Source organism: Leishmania major, chromosome 25 (genome assembly GCF_000002725.2).
Source record: "Leishmania major strain Friedlin complete genome, chromosome 25".
NCBI lineage: Eukaryota > Euglenozoa > Kinetoplastea > Trypanosomatida > Trypanosomatidae > Leishmania > Leishmania major.
In genome coordinates this window covers 657,413-681,755 of record NC_007266.2, presented here as the reverse complement: position 1 = coordinate 681,755, position 24,343 = coordinate 657,413, and the positions used below count along the sequence as shown (strand labels likewise).

Below are 24,343 nucleotides of genomic sequence, written 5' to 3'. Positions count from 1 at the left end.
GCGTCGGATCGACCCGCTGCTGCGAACACGTCTGTACCAAGCACCTGATGGGCGAAGCGCCGGCGCGTATCTAGCGCTGCTTCGCACCACGCGATGTGGGACCTGTGACACACGCGGATAAGAAACACAAAAAGTGCTACCGGTAAAGTTAGGGGGTCAGTGCGCACCAAGTCTCTCCTTGTCGTGCACACACTCACGCACACCTCCCTAACGCACACTCTCACACGCCCCACATCACGTGTGTGTGCGTGCGCCCTCCGGTTTGGCCTCTTCATGGCTGCTACACCCTTCTCTCTTGATTTGTGCAGCGTGGCTCTCGTTAACACCTTTTTTCCGCATCATTGCCCCCGCCCTGCTCTTCTCTCACCCTCTTCCCCCTTGATCTTGTGTTCAGTGGACTGGCGCCAACACCACCTCAATCCCTCCACCCACGCACAAACACACGTACGCCGCGTTGCACAGGGCACCGCGGCACCACCCACAGTCCAGCGCCGCAGTGCCTCTCCCGGCTCGCGGCCGCAGAACGCTTTCGCTCTCTGCCCCTCCCCCCCCCGTTTGCTCGAATATGCCAAAAGGCGACTCGGCGGTGCGCGGGCCAACGATGACGTCACCGTCAAAGCTGGCGTCGCGCGCACCTCCGGCTCGATCGGCCAGCAGGTACCGGCGTCCGAACGCGCGGCCGCGCAAGCAGCAGCAAGCAACCTTCCCGGCCGTTCCTAGCCTTGGGCACATGGCACCGCACAGCCCTGCCGTATCGCGCCCCGCCGCAGCGGCGCCGCCATGGCTTTCTTCTGCCTCCATGCGGGGCACACCAGCAGCCCAGCGGATGCCGTCCACCCACTACGCCGCACGTAATTTCTCCGATGCGGCGCGGGTCCCACGCCCACCCAAAGCAGAAACGTGGATGACTCGTCAGACGCACGTGAGAGCGCTTCAGAGCTCTCCAGCGGCGCTGGCGGCAGCACCCACGGCGACGGAGGCCCCGGCCTACTACGTTGTCGGCGGCGCCGTCGTGAACCCGCAGCTGATGGTGTCGCCGGCTGTCCAAGAGGAAATACGGGAAGTGCGGTCGCTAAGCGTAGTTCCTGACGCGCTTCTCCGCCCAGGCATTGGGCCGCAGCTCAACGATACCCACGGCGCGGCGGCAGCGGCTGCCTCGGCCGGCGGCGAAACGCAGCGCAAAAGCGGGTCTCCGGACAGAACCCGCGCATATGGAGGAGGGACGTGGGGGGCGGCCAGTGGCGGCACCTCGCGCCGGCTACGCGGACGTGCAGCACCGCCGACCTGCGCCGCCTCGTCCTCCGTCGAGAGAGACACAGGTGACGTCGTAGTCACGGTGGAGGCGATCCGCACCGGCCGCCCTCGCGCCGAGAACGTACCGCTACTGCAGCAGACCCTCGAAAACACCGCCACGGCGAGCTCGCTAGGCCTTTTGCGTCGCCTCTACGGCACCACAGGCGAGGATGTGATCGAGGTTGCCCGCACAAACCCGCGCAGCGGTGCGTTGGAGCCGCCACGGCTGCAGTATCACCTCGCCCAAGAGCTGCTTCCCGAGCTTACGGGGGCCGAAGCACAGCTCAAGACCCTCGCAAGTGCTCGACGGCGCATTGACTGGGATGTGAGCATCCCAACTGCCGACACGCTTCCGCCTCCCGCGATCGCCTTCACGACGGCGAGCAACGGTGCGCCGGTGGCGACGCTAAACTCGGTTCGCTTTAGAGTGGACACAAGCACGCTCGTGATGCAGCGCGACTATGCGACAGATGCTGCCACAGCCGTTGGCGGCGGCACGCCGGTGGCTGGGGCGGCAGTGGCCTCTGTCGGTGGGCGCCCGCGCACGGCGAAGTCTGCGCTCATGCATGAGGAAGAAAATGTCGGCCTCGACATCACCCGCGAGGACCGCATTGGTAGCAGTGGGTTGTACTGCATTCACCATCTCGTTGGGCTGCGGCCCGGCTTAGGCGAGCAGGTTGGGCTGGAGCGCGTGCTCGAGTACAAGGTGGTCGCGTCAGTGAGGAACCTGTTCATTGCACCACCCTACATCAACTCCAGCACCGGGGACCTTTTCATGGAGCTCAACACCTCACTGCAAGGCACGGCGAAGCTCGCCATCACTGGCGTGGACTGCGGCAGCGTGGACCCGGACGCAGGGGTTGTGCTGAAGAGCAGCAACACGCTGACCTGCTATCTCGTGTTGCAGCATAGTACGAGCACAGCTGCCACCAAGGCGGAGCGTGACCAGACGGTCGCCAGCACTCTGGGTGGTGGTAGCACGCATTACGCACACGTGCCGTCGGCCGCAGCGCGATTTGCGCGCGCGATCACGGCCGGGACTGCGGCAAGCGCCGCCACCATGGCACAGCGCTCTGCTCGCGACAGCAGTGGCGCAGAAGCCCAAGGCACAGACGGTTTTTCTCTTTCCCTCGCTCACTTCAACCAAGAGGCCGCCGGGTCGATCCCGGCGGCGGTGTCAGGAACCAGCCCAAGTGGTTTAAGCCGCACGCCGTCCCCAGCCAAGGACGGCGTGGCCGCCGGAGCACCGAATCCAGTGGCGCAGCAGGGGAAGCAAGCACCCTTAGGCCAGCCGCGGCGCAACAGCCTTGATGTGCAGAGCATGGCCGCACGCAACGCCGCAGAAGCGGTGGCGGTGGCCATCTCGGCCGCTTATGCACCAGCCGCGGCAGGTGAAGCTGCGCACGACCTCCGCGGAGGGAGCGGCACGGTGGGCAAGAAGGCGGACAGCCGACATAGCGCCCATCACTACCTCTTTCCTGCCACCAATCCACACGAGCTGCGCTACGCCTGTTACACAGAGGCAACGCGGCTCCGCCGGCTGCAGCAGCGCAAGATGCAGCAGGCAGGTAAGGCCGAACAAGGAGCAGCGGCCGAGGAACGGTGTCATCAACAGCCGCGGTGTGCATCCGCGACCTCGAGCAGCGGTAGCCCGCCGCAGGCGAGGACCACATTGTCGAATGACGAGGGCGACAAGGACCTGAGTGCGACATTGGCGGCGGACTCTGGCAGTCGAAGCCAGCTGACGACATCGTCGGTCAGCAAGGAACGGATGCGGCGCAAGTCAAAGGTGGAGGTGCTGGAGCTCGAGCCGCAGGTGGACACAAACGGGCCCGTCTCAGCGCCAGCCATGACTTTGTGGGAGCCGCAGTGGTCGAAAAGCGCGTCAAACAGCGGCGGCCAGGCCTCGCTGGCGCACCGCCACGGCGACGGCTCCGAGGCTACCCCGGGGAAGAGTGGCGGCGTCCGCGACGCCGACGCAGCGGCGAACCGCGAGCTACGCGGCCCTCCCCTGCCGACCACCTTCTTCTTCATGGACAGTCTACAGTCGCCGCTGGACTATATGCGGCTGACCGGGTGGCAGGACCGCCTCATAACCCTGTTCCGCGAGGAAGACAAGGATCTCCTGCGCAGTGAACCACGAACCCGCTTCAAGCGCGAGGCTCTTCAGGAGCTCAGCAACGGCGCGCTGGCTGGTATGATCGCCAACTTGTACTTGTGGAACGGCGGCATCGGCAACAGCAGCGTCAGCGGCAGTGGCAGACGCGCATCCTTGCACGCGCGCCGCGGGTCCTCGACGGCCGCGTCGCGCAACTTGAGCGGTGGTGCCGACAGCATCTTCTATCACAGCAGCACCAACATCAACAACCCCTTCGCCATCCTCGCAAACCGCGGCAGCGTCACGGTGAACGGCTGCAGCACCGGCGGCGGCGTGCAGCTCAAGGCCTCGGTCGAAGTGACAACGGAGAGGACGTTCGCGATGCTGCGGCGGCTCATCTTGTGCCTGGCAGTGGAGGAGGAACGGGCGTCGACGCAGCTGTACAACGACACAGTGCAGCTCTGCAACCAATTCTGCCACAGCGCCTTGCTTAAGACTACCTCCCTAACGCGCGGCACCCGAGAAGGGCTGCAACAAGCGGCAGCGGCGATCCTGTCTGCTGGGTCGCCTGCCTCACCAAGGAGGATGTGCACGAGCGGCGGTGGGTTTGACGGCAACGCGGGGCTCTCTGGGAAGGACATCGAGGTACTGCGCTCGCTGGAAGACGCACTGGAGCTGTCCATGACGACCATGCTGATTGTCGGGGCCTACGGCGAAGCCGTCGAGTACGCGCTTCAGCGTGTCCACACGCTGTGCCTGCTGGAGGGTGATACGGACGCGCTGGTGAACGCGGCGCAACGCGACTTGGCGGAGGCGTACTTTTTCTACGGCGACTACGTCGCAGCCGCCACAATCGCCGAAGATGTCGTGATGCTCACGCGTCAGCTCTGCGACGACGTCCCCGACGCGTACGAAGTGATCGAGGCAGAGCTGCTGTGCACGGTCGCCTGTGTCGCGGCCGGTAAGCGCGATCGGCTTCCACACTACATAGATAATCTCGAGCTCAACATTCTTCCAGTGGACTATGGCAGCGACAATGTAGCGCGCGCGGCGCAGCCCCTACAACAAGCGCAGCTACGCCTTGTGCTGGTGTTCGCGAAGACGTACCTCATGCGTAGCGGGCCCGTCGGGGCCACGGCAGGCGCTCTCGCCGCCACCGGGGCGGCCACCACCGTCAACGACGACATGCAGCAGAAGCGCAGTGCAGCGGGCAGCGCATTACCTGTCAGCACGGGAGACATGGCCACACTGTTGCAGGAAGCGGTGCAGCTGCTTCGCGGCAGAGGCGACCTACAGGAGATAGAGCAGAGCTTCTTCACGGTGTTCCCGAGCCAGGTGCGGCCGTCCATAACAGGCGACGGTGGTGATATCGGCACCTCCACGATGCTCCGCATATGCGGTCGCGGACGGAGTGCTTTCACGACGGGTCGCGCCTCCGCTAAGCCGGTGCGAGTTTTCGGCAATCCCAGCGCCTTGAGCGGCGGCGAAGGCGAGGATGCCGAGGACGTCGCAGCCAAGATGGAAGCAGCGCAGAAGCGGCTGCGGTGGAACTTGCTGTGTTTTGCGGGCGCGCAGCTCCTTCAGAACGACCACGAGCAGGAGGGCATGGAGGTCATAGAGAGCGCTGTAAAAGAGCTGGTGCTCGGCAAGCATCGCCACGTGGAGCGCAATCAGCGCGCCACCCTTGCGGCGGCGCTGTGGGTGGGGCTTATGCTCGCAAAGAGCAGAATGCAGCCGGGGCAGGTGACAGATATCATGCCCATACTGAAGGAGATGGCTGACCGCGTCGTCCGCACCCGCGGTCCCCTGCACCCGCTCGCTGCCAGGGCCAACCTGCTCTACGCCTACGTCGCGCACTACGTGACCAATAGCCGGCACAGCGCCAGCCTAGCCACGCGCAGCTTGGCCGCCTTGGAGCGAGGGGTCGGGCCGCAGTCCTACGACCGGCTCATGGCCCACTACGTGGTTGGATTGATGGCCGAGGCACAGCAGCGTTGGCAACCTGCCATCGAGCACTTGAGCGCCGCGTACGCCATTGCGCAGACAAACCGCTTGGCCGAGGAAGACTTGATCTTGATGGACACCCAGTTCCTGGGCGCGGTTCTGCTCTGCCCGCCGACGGCGGTGCTCGACCTCGACACGGCCACTCTTTGCGCGCGGTTCGAGGAGCGCCTGCAGCGCCTGCGAGAGCGCGTCGGCCCGCACAGCGAGAAACTTGTGATGCCGCTGTGGAACACGGCGGAACTGTTTTACTTGCGGAAGAACACGGACAGTGCCATCGAGTGCCTGCAGCAGACTACGCGGCTGCTGGACCACCGCGGTGTCCTGCTCGTATCCACCGATGTGCTGAAGCCAAAGGATGTGCTTATGTTGGAGCAGCAAGAGGCGATGGGCGGCAGCGCTGGTAACGAGGGTTGGGGCGGCAGGGCTATCCGCAGCTGCGCTGCGCAGGCCGCCGAGGCCCGCGAGCGTGGCGAGCACCTCGTGGCCCAGCGCAACGCTCTCGTCCAGACCTCCTTCGACACCGTCTCGCAGGCCTTGCACCTTGCCACGACGCTGTTCATGTGGGCAGCCATGCTTGAGTCGCAAGGCTGCACGACCGAAGCTCGAGAGAAATACGGTCAGTCGCTCGCCCTCTACGAGGCGTCCCACCTCGGCGACAACTCGCTCGCCGCCGTGCGCATCATGGAGGCGCTGTCCAAGCTGCTCTATACTGTCGGCGAGTGCGGCGATGCTCTGATATGGGCGCGCAAGGCGGTCGATCTGCTGCACATCCACTACCCCAAAGAATGGTCGCTGGAGCACGCGGCGGCGCGGAAGCTCGTGGAGGCCACGGAGCATCGCCTGCTTGTGGTGGAGGGCACGTACGTGGTGCAGAGCGGGCTGCCCATTCACAGCGAGTTTGTGGAGCTCCTGTGAGGCATCGGGAGACGGTGTGGCGCCTCCATCCTGGAGCACACATGTACAGTAAGGTACGCAGCCAAGTACCATAGTGCATCCACCCACGATTTCTAGTAGCGCTTCCACGCGCTCGTTTCTGTATCGGCATGAGCACGCCACACGCGCGTACACACAGACAGAGAGAGAGAGAGAGAGATGCATCAGCTCTCCGTGCGCACGTATCGGCGCCGCACGCAGCCGTCCTCATGGAATCCAGCGTTGCGCGTCCGTGTCTGCGTGTATCCTGGGACGAGCCAACGACTCGTCTGTGTGTACGTGTATGTCTGTGTACACTGTACACGTGGCCGGTGTCGTCACTGGTGCTTTCCCACCACCATCACCACCACCACCATCACCACCCCACCCCCTCCTATCACGAGCGTGTCTATACATCTATGCGTGTATCTGTATGTGTTCATCCGCTTCCCTTTCCTTCCCCCGGCTCCTGCTGCTGCTGCTGCTGCTGCGACCGTTCTTTCCAGTGACGTGATGTGCTGCCAACGGTACCGATGACGTTTTGAATGTGGGATGCACACATGTGTGCTTTACATAGTGGCGGTAGGGGGAGAGCACCAACTGGAAAGGCTGCTGTCTCTGTATCTCTCTCTCCACACACACACGCACACACACAGACTCATATATATGTATATATATGTGTGTGTGTGTGTGTGTGTGGCTGTGTAGGAGCGCGAACGATGTATGCTATCAGGCTATTTCTTTTATGCCCGTTTGTTTTGTTTTTTCCTGTCTTCGTAATCGTGCGAGGCTTCGTAAAGGAGTCGGTGGTGATACAGTAACTTCACGGGGGTAGGTGACATGCCCTCCATGTTGTGGTGTGTGTGTGTGTGTGCTTGTCATTGGTTTGCGATGGTCGCGAGAAAGACGCAAATCATTGAAAGTATGTATATGTATGGTATAGCGTATCTCTCGCTCGCTGCTCCAACACACACACACACACACACACACACATTGTCGACGGCGCCTACACCTACTAACGCCAAGGGCACCTCCTCAAAAACAAAAAATTACCGAGTGAAGCGACGCGTATGTCACGGAGGTGTTTCCCTACCGAATGCCTGTGCAGCAGGGGGATGATGGGCAAGCACGGGCATCATCCACGGCGCTCTCGCTCGGCGCTCCATCCACGACCACCACCTCTCCCCTTCGGTTGTACTCGTCGTCTCGCATGCATGCAAATGCGCGCCTGCAACGCTGCACCCGCTCTCTCTCTCGCTCTCTAGCGTCGCTCAGCGACTTGGATACACATACACACACAAAAGAAGGACATATCGGGACGGCAGCGGCTTCCGCTGAGCCGTCACTCTTCTTTCCACCCTTATTCGTCCCCACCACCTCAGGAGCGCACGCCTGCGCACACGGCATGAGCAATGACGCAGACGACTCACGCCATCTCCCTCACCGGCTCCGTCGCCACCGTCACGGAGTACCTCGGCTTTGCCATTAATAATATTCTCTACCAGCGAGGTGTCTACCCGCCAGACAACTTCCAGCAAGTGAAGAAGTTCGGTCTGTCGCTCATGATCTCCGCCGATGCGGATTTGAACGCGTACCTGGCGGAGCTTCTACAGCAGATTTCGTCTTGGATTGCGCACGGAACGTGCCGGCGTCTGGTGATGCTTATTACCGACGTTCCGTCAGTGCAGACGCTGGAGCGGTGGGAAATCAACATAGAAACAGAGCCCGCAGCGTCGTCGTCGCGCCTACACGGCAGCGGTCGCAAGAGCGAGGAGGACGTTCGCATGGAGATTCAAGCCGTGATGCGGCAGATCACCGCCTGCGTGTCCTTCCTGCCTGTGATCACGCAGCCGTGTGCCTTCGACCTGCTCGTTTACACATCTGCAGACGCGCAGGTGCCGTCGACAGCGTGGGAGCCGAGCGACCCGCAAGTGCTCGAGCGCGGCACCGAAGTCAAGCTGCGCTCCTTCACCACGTCCTTCCACTACGTCGACACGAGTGTGGTCTATCGTGAGTGACAGGGCCACCAGTGCGTGTGTGCGCGCGTGCGCGAGAGAGGTGAAGTAGTGCGCAACGGAGGCAAACAGCCGCCTTTCACCCCTTCCGACCCCTTTTGACGCGCCGCCGCGTCTGCGTGTGTGGAACACTCACTGCCTTCTTAGGTAGTCACCCTATGCTGCCTGGGAGGGGCTAGGGCTGCGGGTGTGTGTAAAGCGAGAGCACGTCGTGAATGGGATGCTCGTGGTGGTGGTGGTGGTGGCAGGGCATGCGATGTACCGATGCATGTGTCTGTCGCGCCTCCCTCCCTCCCACTTCTCTCGCCTTGGTCATCCGTATCTTCAGCAGCAGCAGAAAAACAAACAGCGAACAGGTCAGCGGTACTCCTCATCAGCGCGCCTCTCCCTCTGCTGCCGTCTCAACGGTATGTGTGTGGGCACACAGAGGCTCGAAGATCGCGCAACAACGCGAAGGCGCGATGGCGAGGCAGTGTGGGCTCCAAATTAGAAGCTGACGGATGCCGACTGGGCGAGGCTTGCGCACTGGGTAGTTCGACGCTTCTCTTTGGTTCAACACGCACACCTTCTTATTATCCCTATTCCCTGTGTGCACTGCCGCAGACGCCCCCCCCCGCCGCCCCATGTGTGTGTGTGTGTGTGTGTGTGTGTGTGTGTGTCTTGTTGTGGACCTGCACCTCCTTTGCTCACCGCCCCTCTCTCTCTCTCTCCACGCCTTCAACCATCACCATCGCTTCACCTCTTCCTTGACGGCTGGTGCACGTGTGGGGGTTGATGGGGGGGAGGGGAGCTGCCTTGCGTATCCCCTCTGCTCTCCTCCCGATCTCCGTGTCTCATCAGCCACCATCACAAGACAATTAGCCGAACGTGTACCGGCGCCATCATGCCACCCAAGGCAGCAGGAGGTCAGAAGGGCTCCACGAAGAAAGCCAAGCCCGTCTTTGATGCCTTTGAGCGACTGTGTCAGTACACGTCGGTCTCGTTGCAGAACGCACCAGGCAGCCACTGCGCGGCCTTGAAGGCTGCAACGCAACCCACCAACACAGTTAGCGCGTCGCCGGCAGGTATAGTGGTTGACGGGGAGGCGGGAGCGGATGGCAGTCAAGCTGCGGAATTCACCTCTAGCGCCATCACAATTAAGCCGCCACTGCCACGCACAGAAGTGTCGCTCCTCGTGCAGTTCCGCGTCTCCGTTGCGCTGGTGGAGGGGGATATCATCTACATCCACCTTCCCAAATTCCGTGGCCCAGTGGCGCAGCAGTTCGCCCTTCAGCGTGTGTTCTCTGGCACCGGAGCTGCTGCGGGAGACCTAGCAGCGGGCAACTTGGTAGAGCGCGTCGACGACATCGACACAAGCTCCCACTTCCGCGCCTACTGGTCAGGAGACTCGGCGAAGGTCATTACCCCGGTCCGTCAGCTCACCTTTAAGCGTGGTAAGAACGGCGGGGCGCCGCCGAAGCAGGTGTTGCTGCTCCAGTGCATCAAGGCCGTCAATGCGAACACGCACCTCGTGTTCGGTGTGCCACGTGCGCTGGGTCTCGTGTCGCCCGATAAGCTGCCGGCAAACAGCCCGAAGATCAAGATCGAGGGCCCCCTGATTCGCGAGGCGAGCGGGCTCCGCATCCTTAAGCAGGTAATGTTCTCTTCAGAGATCAAGAAGCGCACGGTGGTGGAGGAGCTGGAGGTGTACGACCAGTGTATTGCGCATGTCGCGCAAGAGGGCCGGCTGCAGACTGCGGACCGCCACCTCGGCGAGCAGCTGTCACTGGAGGAGGTGGACCAGCTCTGGAAGGCGGCGCAGCACCGTCGGCGCTATCCGCTACCGATGCCATGGTTCATTGCGGAAGAGCTCTCCATCTCCTACGACGCTGCCGGCGGCTTCGTGAAGCGAATAATCCAGAACGCGATCAAGGGCATCAAAGACTTCGACCCCCTTGCGATCCACCGGGAGGTGGCGCGCAACTGGGGCGTCAAGGTTGCTGCTGTGGTGGTGCTCGATGACTTCCTCACGACGCAGTGGGGCGGGCTCTATCCGGGGCTGCCGCGCGCATCGCTGTTTGCGATATGCCTCCTGGTCATGGAACCGGAGGACGTGGGGCGCACGTTCCCCAGGCTGCTAACGCTGCCGGAGCGCTCGATCGCTGAGGATCTGGTCAGCGCTTTCCGCATGCGGACAACGCTGATCGACAACACGGCGTCAGCGCCATCGGCCGCCGCGGCGAAGGAGGACGACGCAGGGATCGACGTCGGCAGTCTGCCAGACCGCTGCGGCGCGTTCCTTCAGAAGTGGGCGGCGCTGCTCACCGCGCTGCTGCCGGCCTCCTTCGTGGTTGAGGAGAGCGGTGACAACGCCGCCCGGGCAGCCGCGAAGATGATGGCGGCGGCGGCGCAATCGCATGAATCAAGCGAGGCAGTTGTCAACGTGAACGAGGGCGGCGTGGCTGACGCGCAGGTGATGGGGGCAGACGGAAGCCCCCGCGTCGGCTTTCAGCTGCCAGCCCGGGACGAGGTGGGCGACAACGCGCAGGATGAGGATGGTGTGGCGTTTCTTCACAGCCGTCGGCGGCACAGCAGCGGAGCCAACGCCTCAGGGTACCGTATGGGCGCCATTGCCACTCTGCAGCCTCCGCCGACGCTCTACATCGGCTACCGTGACGTCCCTTTCGATGTGCAGCGGTCGCTGCGCGAGATCGAGCGTGGGGACTGGTTTGTGCTTCCCTGCTTCGTGGTGGCGCGGCAGTCGCTGCCCTACGCAGCGACCACCACAGCCACGCTCGAGGGCTCCGTGACGCTGAACGGCGGAGACGACAGCGCCTCGCAGGTGAATTCCGCTACGGAGGGTGACGAGAGGAGCGAAGTCGCCAGCGATGGCGCCATCGTGGCCATTCCCGATAACGCGGTCGTGGTAGAGCTGCGCAACGTCGTGGAAGCTCTGGAGCTGGCCGACCTCTCCTTCTCACCGCACAACCGCGCGTGGCTGCTGCCGCTGGTCACGTCATGCCGCGTTGTTGCCGTCGAGGAAGACCAGCACGACGTGCTGCACGTCATCCTCGATATGCAGGGCAGCCTTCTGGGGCACGTGAACGATCCCTACCTCCCGCAGAGCGACCGCAGCGTGGCCACGATGGTCCTCAGCAAGTACCTGCTGAAAACGGAGCTCTCCGAGATGTACATCTCCGCACTCAGCTTCCTCGCGCTGCTCTGTGCACGGCGCAACGAGCGGCGTCGGCTGCACCCACCAACACTCATTCGCGCGCAGTACCTGTCTCACTGCAACGCGGCGCTCCGCGCCGCTATCGCGAAACAGCACGTGGAGGAGACGGAGAGCGTTGAGTGGCAGGTGCATACGCACGAGGCGCAGCTGCTCGACGAGGGGGTTGTGAAGCCGGCGGTGTGGGAGCCGATCCCCAAGAAGTTCATGCTGACGGTGGAGCAGTTCTTCCTAGGCCACTCCCGCACCCTCACGAAGCTGGAGGAGGGATCTCTGTCTGTGGACTTGGAGACCTACACGATTGACTACGGCGGCAAAGGTCCGCGGGCGCTGCGCCGGGTCGTGCAGAAGGTGTACGTCACACACGAGCCTACTCTCACGGAAACGTTTGCCATACTGCACGAGCGTGAGGAGCAATACACGAAGCAGATTAGCATGCTCGATACGAAGCTGGGCATCAACACGAGCACGGCATCTGGTGCAACTGGTAATGGGGCTGGGGTATCTGCTAGCGTCACCGCCAACGGCAATGGCAGGAAAGGGTCCAGGAAGTGACGTGCCCGCTCTGTGGCCCTTCGAGTATGGTATGTTGACGTGATGCGCCACAACAGAGGAGAGGCCCCACCATGCACTTCACCGCGGCTGCCCTGTCGAAGGACCAGCGAGCCTTGGGCCGCCCTATGTGATGACATACACCTGCTTATAGTCGCGTCGGTGTGTGAGCGTGTGCCTGTCGCCACCGTTGGCGAGTTTGATCAAGTGCGCTGACGGTGGGTGTCTCGTGTTTCTTGCGTGCTTCCGCTGCGCCGCCAGTGTTGTTAGTAATGTACCGTACTGCAGACGCGAAGGGTTGATGTCCCACCGACCCACTCCTCAATGTATATTTAGAGTTCGCCCGAGTATGTGCGTATTTTGGTTCTTGAGCGTTGGCGCAGGCGTTCGCGATGGCGCGCATGAGTGGAAGAAGAGGAAAGTCGAAGGAGGAAGAGCTGGCGCGAGAGAACTGCAGGTGCCGCCTCTGCTCTTTCTCTACACGCACACATAAACTTTACGGCACCTCTCCTCGTATGCACTAACAAGGAAACGCCACCGTGTAACAAGCTCTGCCCCTCTCCATCACCAACTACACCCGTATTCGCTGGAACAACGGCAACTGGAACAGAGGCGGAAGAGGGAGGTATGCACGGGTATGCAATGTACCCCCCCCCTCCCCTCTAAGGTCTACAGTGTGTTACACATCCTGCTCGAACTGCGTGAGTGTGCACAGCGTGGCGGTTGCGTACAGTGCTACGATATACTTTCTCAGCCCTCCCGTCCTCTCCCACACCATCTTTGTGTGCACCCTCGACAAAAATGGTTACCTCAAGTGGTGTAGGTGTGTGCGTACGTGTGTGTCTGCGAGGGAGAGGGGGAAGAGGCACAACCCCTGCCTATGTGTCCCCTTCTCCCTCGCACACACGCACGCTGCCTACTGGCCTTCTACTTCTCCACACTCCCTAACTCTCCTCATCACACGTGCAAACTCGCACAACTCCCCACCTTTCCACGCCTGCACAGTACAAGAAAACAACGCACGCGCGCGCGCAGACGCAGATCGCCCCCTTCTCTTCCGTTGCCTGCATGTGGCGGTGCTGGAAACGCTCTCTGCCCATCACGGCGCGTGTGGCAGGCCCTAGTGCACGGCTCCCAGTGGCCGCATCTTCGTCGCTCCTTACCCAGCACCGCGGCGTCTTCGCCGATAAGGTGCGCGCTGGTATGGTGCTGCGCGTGGATAAGAAGGTGTACCGTGTTGTGGCCAACACGCGCTCGCAGAAGGGTCAGAACGCCGCCTCCTTCAACATCAAGCTCACGGAGGTGGGCACGAGTCGAAAGAAGGAGGTAACGGCTGGTCAAGGACACGACTTTACGGAGGTGCGCGCGGAGCGTGTTCGTCTTCTCTTCAGCGGCTTCGACGATGACGACTTCGCCTGCTTCGTCTTCCCGGCGCACAGCCCAGACGCGGGCAAGGAAGTGAATATCCCAGGCGACTCGCTACCAGAGGTGCAACAGAAATTCTTGGCGTGTGCAATGCCGGTGGATATTCTGCACATCATCCCGGACGACGACGCCCCCGAGAAGGAGATGTGGACGGAGATCACGATGCCGAGCAGCTACGTCTACACGGTGGAGAAGATTGCACTGAAGGGGCTCTACAAGATGGCGACCTTTGTGGAGTGCGACGGCACCGTCAGCGTGAATGACCAGATTCAGCTAGGCGACAAGATAAAGGTTGTGATTAAGCCGGACGGCACCGTGTCGTTTGGCGGGCGCGCGAACGCATAAACATGGCATACGGGGAGGCGCGGGAAGGGTGAGGGCGGTGAAGGCGACGGCGGAGAGCAGAAAGCACAACAAGCAGAGGCACACAACTGCGGAGGAGGGCGCGGAGGGTTCGAGGGGGGAGGTGACAGCGGCGGCGGTGGTGGTGGTGGTGGTGAGCACCACTAGTCGTGGGCTACCGCGGCGTGCAGGAGTACGCCGCGTTTCTGCTGTCGTTCCCTCTGGCTTTGGGCCGCGCACTGCATATCTACCCCACACACACACACACACACACCACCACCACCACCACCACCACCCACCCACCCACCCTCTCCTCCCACCACCCCTTACCCTCGCCTTCACGGAAATGCTCCCGGCGCTGTGGAAGTGCGTTGTTGTGTCGGCGGCTGCGGTGACGTTCTGTGCGCATGCGTATGGAAGGGTATCCGCCTTCTTATACTGACGAAATGTGGCATGGCAGCCTGGCGTCGCAGGTGCCTCTGCGAGTACAGCGTCAGTGTTGCCGCGTCTGATCGCGGCCTTCCTCATCTTCGCCACTCGCACTCGGTGACGGTCGTGATTGCGCACCCGCGTCTATGTAGGCGTGTCTGTCTCTGTTATATCACTGCTGCCGTGCTCCACCAGCTGCCACTGCTGGTGAACGCTCATGTGTACGTGCCGACTGCAACCCGGTGAGCCACTCGACTCGGCCGGCCCTCCTTTCCGATGCGTCATGATTCTCTTCTCCTCCTCTCTCCTCCTCCTCCTCCTCCTCCTCCTCCTCTCTCTCTCTGTGTAACAAGAGAAGCAACATCCACCACTACCACTACAACAGCAGTGACGCTAGCGATGACGCAGTCACTGCCACCGGCAAGCGAGAAGGCCATTACACGGCTGCCGCAGTACTTTCCCACGCTGTGCAAGCAGTGCGCGACGCAGACGGACACCTTCTTCCGTTGCTTTGAGACGCATGCAATCATGGCGGACGACCATGATGTGACGACGGCCAAAACGTCGCTACAGCACTGCCAGACGGAGCTGCGGGAGTACATGACCTGCATGGAGAAGTACTTGGCAGAGAAGAATAAACCTTGGTGGAAAGTGTGGTAGTGTGCCGATGAAGGAAAGTGTGTCGCCTCCACGGAGCAGTGCAAGACGGGCAGTGCAACACTTCACACACACACACACACACACGCAGAGACGTGCACACGCACTTTGCTATCGGTCGCATGTATGGTGTGTGGTATCCCTTTCTCGTGCGCCGCCCCTCTCTCTTCCCCTCGTTCTGCTGGCGATGCACGGACGCGTACGCTCGCGCGTGCAGGTGCACAGACACGTCCGTGTTGATTTGTCTTTCATGCTCTCCCTCTTCATCTCTTGTTTGACGCGCCTGACGACTCCTTCGCTCTCTCCATCCCCTCCCCCTCCCCCTCCTCCTGTGTCATCGGTATGGGCTGTGTGCGCGTACGCACAGGCTGCCGAATTCGGTGTGTTCGCGCCTCATTCACGTACACGCAAGCACAGATGTACGCGCGGTACCGTACCCGGTCGCGCTTCTATAAGCGCCCGGAGAAGATGCTCAAGGCCTACAATGTGAGCCCAAACCTTCTGCGTCTCCCCAAGGTGAAGCCGGGCCTTCTCAAGGGTATCTACACTGATGAGAAGATTGACCTGCGTGACCGCGAGAGGCTCGAACTGGTCGAGTCCATCCGCCATCCAAAAGAGCGCGACTTCTATCAAGATCACACCTACCACAACCAGTGGATCGCGCGTGATCTGGAGTCGCATCAAAAAATTCAGATCGCGGGCCGCTACCCGTACTTCTCCCCAGACTACGAGATCAAGCCGTGGATATGGTACCCAGGTGACACGGTCGAGGTCGTCTCTGGCGAGGGGGCCGGCCAACGCGGCGCCATCATCGCCGTCGTCAAGTACAAGAATGAGATTCTCGTGCAGAACGTCAACGTACAGGACGTCGTCATCCCGGCGAGCGAGACGCGACCGGAGCAGGTGGTGCAGCGCGAACATCCTATCAGCGTCCTCCGCGTACGCCACGTGGACCCGTCCACGAATCAGCTATGCCACCTCGAGATCGTGAAGGTGCGCAATAAGGAAACAGGCGAGCTGGAGGAGCGACGCATATCGCTGGAGAGCGGCGCGCTACTGCCCATTCCGGCGCCGGAGGAAACTGTAGAGGCGGGTGACCCGCTGAAAGACACGGCCATCCAGGACGCCGACGAAGAGACGTACGATCGGGAGAAAGAGATGCCGCTGCTGGTTGTGCGCCGGTTGCAGGCGATGGAGAACTACTTCGTGGACTCGCTGCAGAAGTCGCACGAATATCACAAAGCACTGCAGATGCGCAACGCGCAGGACATGCAGACCTTCCAGAAGGATGTCCTCGTGCGCGCAACAGAGAAGCTGGCGGCCGCAGCGGCCGTAGCGGGGCACGGCGCAATGGCTGAGGCCGGCTCTCAGGCAGCCTCAGTGGCGACGGAATCCTCGCAGGCCGGTGACGCTGAGGAAGACGCCGTCAAAGGTACCATCACGGTCGAAACGGTTGTGGCCGAAGTGCTCAAGTCCGAGCAGCGGTTTCGCAGCGACGCGGCCGCGCCGGGAGTGCCGGGGTGGTGGCAGAACATGATTGACGCGTACGTTTCGGTTCTTGAGGAGGAAGAGGCAACCATTGAGGCCGAGGCGGCGGCGCAGGCACAGGCGGCAGAGGCGGATCGCCGCGCTGAGCAACTTATGGCCGACGCCACCGCCGAGGCGGGCCAGTCGATGGAAGAAGACGGGACGATGGAAGGCGGCGACGAAGACCTGGACGAGCAAGATGGCGACTTGGACGAGGACGCCTCCCGGAGTGACCGGTCGAAGTAGAGTCCGGTGTGAAGATGCGTCTCTGCTCTCTCCCCCCTCTCGGCACAACTTCGCACGCACACACAAGCGAACATGTGCGCGCGCACGCATGTGGCGTCGGTTTCCTCGCTGTCTTCATTTTCGCCATGCTGCAGATGATATTGTTGTTGGTGGATGTTGGTCGGTGCGGTTATCTGATGACGCCGTAGCGGTGATGGCAGTGTCTTGTGTTGGCGCTGGTGAGCTGGTTAGGTGCTCCTTCTTTGCGCTCTCGGTCCCTTAGCTTCTCGCACGCGCCTACCCCCACCCCACCCCCTCTTCACCTAAGGCCTCACACAAATACGCAGGCAGAAAGAGAGAGGGACACAGAGAATCACACAGCCCCTTTTGGCGATGAAGGTGACAAGATGGGGAGGAGGGAGGGAGGCATCGCTGGGGAGAGCGAAGCTCTTCGTCGGCGAGGAAGAGTAGCACTGGGCTGGCCTCTGTGTGAGTGTTATGCGACTCTGCGTGCGTGTACGTTGGTTTGCATGCTCCGTGATGCACCAAAGACTACGCATTCTCTCACCTCCACCACCCCACCCCCGAAAGGCTTTCGATGCCATCGCCTACGTTATCCACTTATTGGCCTCGTGAGGCACGGACACCAGCGTTCATGAGGTGTGCGCCGTCTCCATCTCCCCTGCTCTCGCCCTCCTCTCATTCTCCTTCTCGCACTCCGGTGTGTGTGTGTGTGTGTGTGAGGGTGTGGTGGTCACCACCGCTGAGTATCGACTCACCCACCCACACACCCACCCCTAAAGCACTGCGCTATCGTTGACGAATCGCCTTCTGTCGTTTCTCCCCGCCCCGCAGCCACCACCACAGACACACACACACACACACACACACACACACACTCACAGGCACACAAGCCCTCGCTGCTATTATCTTCCATGCCTCCCCCCTTCCTCTCTCTCTCTGTGTATTCCTCCCATCTTTCCCTGTCCACTCCTCGACCCGTCGAGCATCTCACGCTGCAGCGCGGCGATCAAAAGTGGACGTCCCTAAAGTCCCCATTTGCTCGGTGTGTGTGTCTGTGTGTGTGTGTGTGTCGATGTAGAAAAGGGGAGGAAGACCTCAGTCCTTCTCCATCTTCTCGTGCCTTCGTGTTCCCTTGTGTCCTCCTCCCCCCCCCTCCTCCCTTCCCCTCCTGTATCGCGGACGTGCGCGTGTGCGTGGGTGCTCGCGCTAGTCCCCTCACTCTCTAGCTTCGCCTCCTTCTTGGTCTGGCGTCCCCCGCATCGCAAGCTTTCTCGATCGCCACAACTGCCCCCCCCCCCCACACACACACACCTCCCCCGCGGCTGTCATCAATTATGGACGGAGCACAACAACAACGGCTACAGCAGCAGCAGCGCCAATCTCAGGTGCGTGCGCCGACTCCTCTGCGATTGAAATCGCCGCCTGCACCATCGCTACCGGCGCAAGACGCAGCAGTAATCACAGCCACCGCGAAGGATATGGTCGACACACGCAGGCGCTCTTTGATAACGCAGTTCACTTCCACCATCTCTTCCTCCTTTCACTTTCTGGCCAACGAGGCGTCGGCCCGTAGCTGCGGTACGCAGCGCACGGGTGGCCACAGCACTAACAGACGTGCCGGCGAAGAAGGTATCCACGCCGATGAGCCGCTGCTCACGCACGCGCGCCCGCCTGCCTCTCGAGAAGAGGTTGAGGAGGGCCTGGACAAGGTTCTTTACGCGATCGACCACCTCCAGAAGCTGCAGCAGCGCGGTCGTTACATCGCCAGCACCGAAGTGGCAAACCTCCGCCGCGCGTTCCTCTTCGCCGTTGGCGAGGAACAACGCTATCGCGACGCTGTAGCAGCACATGGGAGCGTGAGCGGGTGGTCCTCAGCACTCACCATGCCATCCCTGCCTGCGCAGCGCACGCCATTCAAGGAAACCCCCTCCGTGACGGGCCCCACCGACACCGCTGTGGCGTCATGGTGCGTCCCGAGACCGCCATTAGCAGATGACCCAACTGGAAAGGCAGCCGAGGATGCAGTAGAAATATCTCGGCCCACAGAAGGAAAGAGGGAGTACAGCCCAAAGGCGGCGGCGGCCGACAGGCTGCTTGCAGCGCTGGAGCGTTACGTCCACGAGGACCTGTCCTCCACCTCCTTCGGCGCCCACGGCGCGCACTTCTCGTGGTGCAGCGTCATCCACACCCCCGGCCAGCGGCGGCTGCAGTCGCTTCTTGTTTCCATCTTCACCTTTTTCACGGGCATACCCATCTGTATAGCCATCACGGGGCTGCTCCTGCTCTCGCGCTACACGGCGCCCTTCATGGTGATGTACCTCATCTGGACCCTCACCTTCGGGCGGCCCAGCCATCCGCTGTCCAAGTACCAAACGTTTACGCGCTGCTTCGTGTGGCGCTACTACTGTGACTACTTCCCCATACGCCTCGTCATCCCCAAACCGGTGCGGCGCCGCTTCGACAAGGAGCGCAACTACTTTTTTGTGTACCACCCGCACGGCATTCACTCGTTCGGCGCCATCGTCAACTTCGGGCTTGACCAGAACGATGCGTCGGAGATGCTCCACGGCATCACAATCCACCTGCAGACCCTCAAGGTTAACCTCTACGTGCCCCTATGGCGCCAACTCGCCATCTGGGCAGGGTGCGGCGACGCCAGTGCCTCCTGCATCCGCAAGACGCTCCGGTCCGGCCCTGGGCAGAGCGTCATGCTCGTCGTTGGCGGGGCCGAGGAGTCGCTCATGGCAAAGCCGAACTGCAACGACCTGCTCCTGTTCAAGCGCAAAGGCTTCATCAAGATCGCGCTCCAGGAGGGGACGCCGCTGGTGCCAGTGTACGGTTTCGGTGAGAACAACGTGTACAACGTGCCGGAGCTGGCCAACGAGCCATGGATGCGGTACCTGATGGTGCTGTGGAAGCAGTATGTTGGCTTCGCCATCCCGCTGGTGAGGGGTCGCGGATTCTTCAACTTCAACTACGGGTTGCTGCCGCACCGCCGCCCGATCGTGGTGGTGGTCGGGGAGCCGCTGGAGGTGCCGCACATTCCTAACCCGACCAAGGAGGATCTCGAGGTATGGCAGGGCAAGTATATCGAGTGTCTTCGCAAGCTGTACAACGAGCACCGCGGCATCTACGACTTGGAGTCGACTGGGCTGCGCATTATGCAGTGAGCGCGCAAAAATGACGGGGTCTGCACGCGAGCGAGTCCGTGTCGGAGAGAAAGATGGTGAGAGCGCGCGCACTTTCCGCTTTCATCCCCAAGCGGCACTGCTCCGTGCTCGAGTAAAGTTGAAGGCGAGTGTGTCACGCGTGCCCACGAAGCGCGTTCTTCTGGACACTCCCACCCCTCGTTTGGCTCATCCTGGTAGTATACCTTTCTCACGCACACACGCACCCTTCGCCTCTGCAGAAAAAAAAAAAAAACAAATAAAGGGGGAGGGGGCTGAGGTGTGTGCCAGTGTGTATGTGTTTCTGTGTATGTGGAAAGGGTGGGGGTGTCTAGCTTGCATATGTTTGACGTTGTGTTGATTTGGGGGAGGGGATTACCGCTCTCCTTTGCCGGCTCTATCTCTGTCTAGGGAACGCGAATCGATACGCGTATCTCTCTCTCTGTGTGTGTGTGTGTGTGTGTGTGGTCGAGCTGTGTGCACGCCACAAGTCCTCTCCTTTCATGTATCTTCATGCCTTGTGTGTCCGGCTCTGTAGTCACCGTGTTGACGCTAATGGTGTGCTGCTCACGCACTCTCTCTTTTGTCTTGTTTTGATAGCGCTCATGCCCATCTTGTGAGCAGAGGTTCCGCGGTAGTGCGTCCGTTGGGCGGCTGAAGCACATCGTTGTCTTGTTTCGCCACATGTTTATGGACCCAGGGAGAGTCTTGCCCCTTCCTCCTTTTTCACAAGTGCCACTTTAGGCTTTCACCGCCACATCTGTCACCTTCCCACGCATACACCCTTCTCTCCCTGCCCGCCCGCCGACTTCCGCGCTCGCCGGCTCCGCCAGTGGAAGCTGTCGCCTGACGAGTGGCGCTCTTCGAGGGGGAGCGGCGGGAGAGGCACCACCGTCTTGTACTGGTGGACATCGTCCCATCGGATGTTTCGATGTGCCCTTGTAAATGGAGTCCAACGTGTTTGGTTTCTTTCTTTGGTTGCACCCCCCCCCTCCCCGCCCCACCCCCTTTCTGCGCCCTCTTGTCGGGTTGCTCTGTGCTGTCTTCCGTGCCTCTGCACTGTTTTCCTTTCTCCATGTCTTTCTCTGTGCGTTAGGGTGCACCCTCTTCAGCCGACTACCAGTGCTCCGTCCTTCTGATCGAGCGCACACCATCCACATGCATTCATCGTCTCAATGCGTGCTCCTTCCTTGCCCCTTCGTCAGCACCACCGTAAACGCCCTCATGTGAAAACACGAGTGCGCGCAGAAAAAGGAGCGAGCGAGCGAAGGCATGCAAGAAAATGTTGTTGTTTCCTTAAGAGATGCCCCTGTGCACGCGACAGAAGTGCGCAGCAGCACGCATACATACCTCTCTCTCTCCCTCCCTTCCCCTTCCGCACCCTCGCAAACACAAGGCACGCCCTTGCTCATGTGCATGCACGTGCTCTTGTGTGTCTGTGCGTGTGTATGTGCTTACGTCCGACAGAGGGCTTTGTGTCTATTTGGGGTAGGGGGAGGGGCTACACCTGCAGGCGAGTGCAGAACGCAAGAGAGAGGGAGAAGTCGCCTTGGCACCTTCCTCCTCCTCTTCTCCCTTCGCCTCCGCTATATGATCTTCTCCACTTCTTCGTCCATTACCAACGCACGCCACTCTACCTCCTCTTAACACACGCACGCATCTATTGGGCCCCGCACTGCGGCAGCTTTTCGTTTCTGTAACGAATCCTCTCCAGAGGCACGCTTCACTTTTTCCCTCTCCCTCATCACCATCACGGACCGCCGCCAACACACGACACGCGCACACATAATGGTATTTTTCTCCACCTACCGCAGCAAGCGCATCGTTGCGCCGGGCTTTCTCAAAGGCCCCGTCATGGCCTCGCGCGCCTTCTGTGACTACTACTTCCAGCGCGCGTGGAGCGGCTGCGTGCAGTGGGCGATCCCGGGCGAGGTACGCTTCTGGGCATGCGGCGTTCCCGTCATTTACTTCATTCACCGCTACCACAATGACCACTCGCTGGAGCCCGACTTTGTGGAGAAGGCCATGATTCAGCGCTGGGGTGGTTCGCTGGAGGAGGTGCGCAAGCTATCGCCGCAGGATCAGCTCCGCATCCGCGTCTTTACGGACATAGAGAAGCTGTACTCCGCCTACGGCCCCAAGGAAATCATCATCCAGCCGCCAGGTGACCTCCTGCCCGGGAAGGACTACTACCACAAGAGCGGTGCCGCTGGTGCCCACCACTAAACACAAGCGGAAGAGGCGACACCGAAAAGACACAAGGGAGTAGGTGTTGCCGTGTTGTTTTGGGTCCTTCTACATCTTCCCATCCATCGCCACCCTTCCCTCCTCCTCCCCCCCCCCTCTCCCACCGCCCACCTCATCACGGTATCGTGGTTGCTGTTGCTCCCTCATCTTGATTTTTTTGGTGCAGTCCGCTACGCAGCGGCGGCACAGAGAGAAGGAACAGAGAGGCGCGCGTGTCGATGCGTATGTCAATGGGCGGGATAGTATGGCGGAGGAGGGGCGCCGCAGGTGCTGGAGAGCAGAGGAGCAGCGCCCCGAAGAGTGTCCAGATGACGGTCCCTTGAACAAGCAGCACTGGTTGTGTATACGCTTGTGCGCATACTTCGTTGTCTTCTTCAGATAGTATGGTTAACCAAACTACGTAGGAAGATCGTCCTGAAGGGCATCAGCTGCAGCCGCAGCATTGGCAATGGCCGAAGAAGAAGGGTGTGCCACCTGCCCGTTGCGCTGATCCCTCTCAGCGCTGATCTCGTGATCGGATTGCATGTGTGTGTGTGTGTGTGTGCCTGGCGTACCGTTTCTTAATTCGTCAGCCGTAGGTGTAAGGCTGCGTACCACGCGTGTGCACGAGGAGCTACTTTGCGCACACGGAAGCACACGCACGTCTTAGTAGACACAGAAGCAAGACACAGCAAGTGGGTAGTATTTGGAATGGCAGGCAAGCTGCGCTGTGATGATGCACGCCAGTGCTGCTTCAAAGAGATTGAGAGCGCGCGGGCGGGGAGGAGGTATGAGGAAAAAGCGAGCTTGTGCTCGGTGCCGCACCCCACCCACAACGGAGCTGTCGTCTCCGGTCCCCTGCCCCCCCCCCTTGCCGTCGCCCCACTCGCTCAGCCCCATTCCCATAGTCCGCCATCCCCGCTGCACTCTCGCCGTGGCGTATGCGTGCGCATTGGTGCATTAAGCGTTGAGCATTCATGTCTGCACCGCTGCATCTGCGCGCGTGTGTGTGTCTCTTACATACTCCCTACTCATACCTCACCATCAGCATGTGCTACTCGTCTTCTGCAACGCATCCGTTGTCTCTTCCTCGCACACACGCTTATCTCGAGTCACAACATCAGTAACACACCTCCAGCTACAGGCACCTCTCCTCCTCCGGACCTCGTCACAAACGTTTCGCAGCCCGAAACGACATACGCACACGCACTCCAGTGCATTCCAACCATCACCGTCCAGACACACTCGCCTTGCCATGTCGTCCGAGGTTGCGATCCAGCTGACGCCGTACCCGGCGGCTTTCATCATTGAGCACGCCAAGCGCAAGAAGTACGCTGCGGGCTACATCCTCGGCACTGTCAGGGCGGAGGAGATCGTCATCACGGACTTCATTCCGCACACGCACAAGGATACGGAGGTTCCGAACACGAAGGCCCACCGCGCGGAGCTGACGCGCCGGCGCGCCGCCAAGCGCCGCTACACGACGCAGGACCTCATAGGCTGGTACTCGGCGGGGCAGCCTGGTGCGGACCTGACCGAGGAGGACTACCAGCTGTGGTGCAACGCGCCGTCTGTCATTTTCCAGGGTCGCCACTGCCTTCACCTGCACTGCGAGATGCCCCACGAAGACGGGACGACGCCGAAGGTGACGTGGACGGCCTCCGTCGTTTTCGAGGACCCTGCAGATCGAACGCTGAAGCACATCGACCACCGGGTCACCCTCGCCCCCATGAACAACCTTGCCTCGGATGTGATGCTGAGCCACATCACCTCCCTTGTCCTTTACAACGGCGGCCGCCCCTTCCCCCGTAGCAAGCTGCAGAACCTCGACGAGGTGGCGTACGTGGCCTCCATCGACCACAAGTCCTCGACTGATGCCGTGGACGAGGAGCAGCGCCGGCTGGAGCGCGCGGTGGCGGCGGCGCAGGAGATCGTGACCGGCGGCAGCGGAGGTGGCAAGGAGGAGCATGAGATGATGACCGCCGTCGAGAACTTCCGCGCGATTCGCGACGAGGCACTGAAGCGCCAGCGTGACCAGACCGGTCGCATGGACTTCAACTCGCAGCAGTTCAAGGACGCCCTCATGATCAAGTGTGCTGCCACGATCCTGCGCAGGGAGATCGACCAGATTGAGCATCTCTCCACCGTGTACGGCGAAGATGCCGCTCGCCGCGGCAATGCCACCGGCGGTGAGAACAACGAAAAGCAGCAGCAACCGGAGAAGCAGCAGCAGTAG

At 61.2% G+C, this 24,343-nt stretch overlaps 9 protein-coding genes across 9 annotated transcripts; all 9 read left to right on the top strand.

Moving 5' to 3' along the window:
* Positions 1 to 565: 565 nt before the first annotated feature.
* LMJF_25_1680 (hypothetical protein) lies at positions 566 to 6,310 on the top strand (the record flags this gene model as incomplete). The annotated part of the gene is made up of 1 exon (XM_001683874.1): positions 566 to 6,310. The coding sequence occupies one exon, from the start codon at positions 566 to 568 to the stop codon at positions 6,308 to 6,310; it is 5,745 nt and encodes a 1,914-aa protein (XP_001683926.1).
* A 1,409-nt stretch (positions 6,311 to 7,719) lies between these two features.
* On the top strand, positions 7,720 to 8,325 carry LMJF_25_1670 (putative mitotic spindle checkpoint component; the record flags this gene model as incomplete). Its single annotated transcript, XM_001683873.1, has 1 exon — positions 7,720 to 8,325. One exon carries the CDS (start codon positions 7,720 to 7,722, stop codon positions 8,323 to 8,325), a length of 606 nt encoding a protein of 201 aa, XP_001683925.1.
* Positions 8,326 to 9,205: 880 nt separating this feature from the next.
* LMJF_25_1660 (conserved hypothetical protein) lies at positions 9,206 to 12,088 on the top strand (the record flags this gene model as incomplete). Its single annotated transcript, XM_001683872.1, has 1 exon — positions 9,206 to 12,088. The coding sequence occupies one exon, from the start codon at positions 9,206 to 9,208 to the stop codon at positions 12,086 to 12,088; it is 2,883 nt and encodes a 960-aa protein (XP_001683924.1).
* Positions 12,089 to 13,153: 1,065 nt separating this feature from the next.
* Positions 13,154 to 13,855, top strand: LMJF_25_1650 (conserved hypothetical protein; the record flags this gene model as incomplete). Its single annotated transcript, XM_001683871.1, has 1 exon — positions 13,154 to 13,855. The coding sequence occupies one exon, from the start codon at positions 13,154 to 13,156 to the stop codon at positions 13,853 to 13,855; it is 702 nt and encodes a 233-aa protein (XP_001683923.1).
* Positions 13,856 to 14,557: 702 nt separating this feature from the next.
* LMJF_25_1645 (conserved hypothetical protein) lies at positions 14,558 to 14,941 on the top strand (the record flags this gene model as incomplete). Its single annotated transcript, XM_001683870.1, has 1 exon — positions 14,558 to 14,941. One exon carries the CDS (start codon positions 14,558 to 14,560, stop codon positions 14,939 to 14,941), a length of 384 nt encoding a protein of 127 aa, XP_001683922.1.
* Positions 14,942 to 15,280: 339 nt separating this feature from the next.
* LMJF_25_1640 (conserved hypothetical protein) lies at positions 15,281 to 16,711 on the top strand (the record flags this gene model as incomplete). The annotated part of the gene is made up of 1 exon (XM_001683869.1): positions 15,281 to 16,711. One exon carries the CDS (start codon positions 15,281 to 15,283, stop codon positions 16,709 to 16,711), a length of 1,431 nt encoding a protein of 476 aa, XP_001683921.1.
* A 1,337-nt stretch (positions 16,712 to 18,048) lies between these two features.
* On the top strand, positions 18,049 to 19,884 carry LMJF_25_1630 (putative diacylglycerol acyltransferase; the record flags this gene model as incomplete). The annotated part of the gene is made up of 1 exon (XM_001683868.1): positions 18,049 to 19,884. One exon carries the CDS (start codon positions 18,049 to 18,051, stop codon positions 19,882 to 19,884), a length of 1,836 nt encoding a protein of 611 aa, XP_001683920.1.
* A 1,785-nt stretch (positions 19,885 to 21,669) lies between these two features.
* On the top strand, positions 21,670 to 22,107 carry LMJF_25_1620 (conserved hypothetical protein; the record flags this gene model as incomplete). The annotated part of the gene is made up of 1 exon (XM_001683867.1): positions 21,670 to 22,107. The coding sequence occupies one exon, from the start codon at positions 21,670 to 21,672 to the stop codon at positions 22,105 to 22,107; it is 438 nt and encodes a 145-aa protein (XP_001683919.1).
* A 1,255-nt stretch (positions 22,108 to 23,362) lies between these two features.
* Positions 23,363 to 24,343, top strand: LMJF_25_1610 (conserved hypothetical protein; the record flags this gene model as incomplete). Its single annotated transcript, XM_001683866.1, has 1 exon — positions 23,363 to 24,343. The coding sequence occupies one exon, from the start codon at positions 23,363 to 23,365 to the stop codon at positions 24,341 to 24,343; it is 981 nt and encodes a 326-aa protein (XP_001683918.1).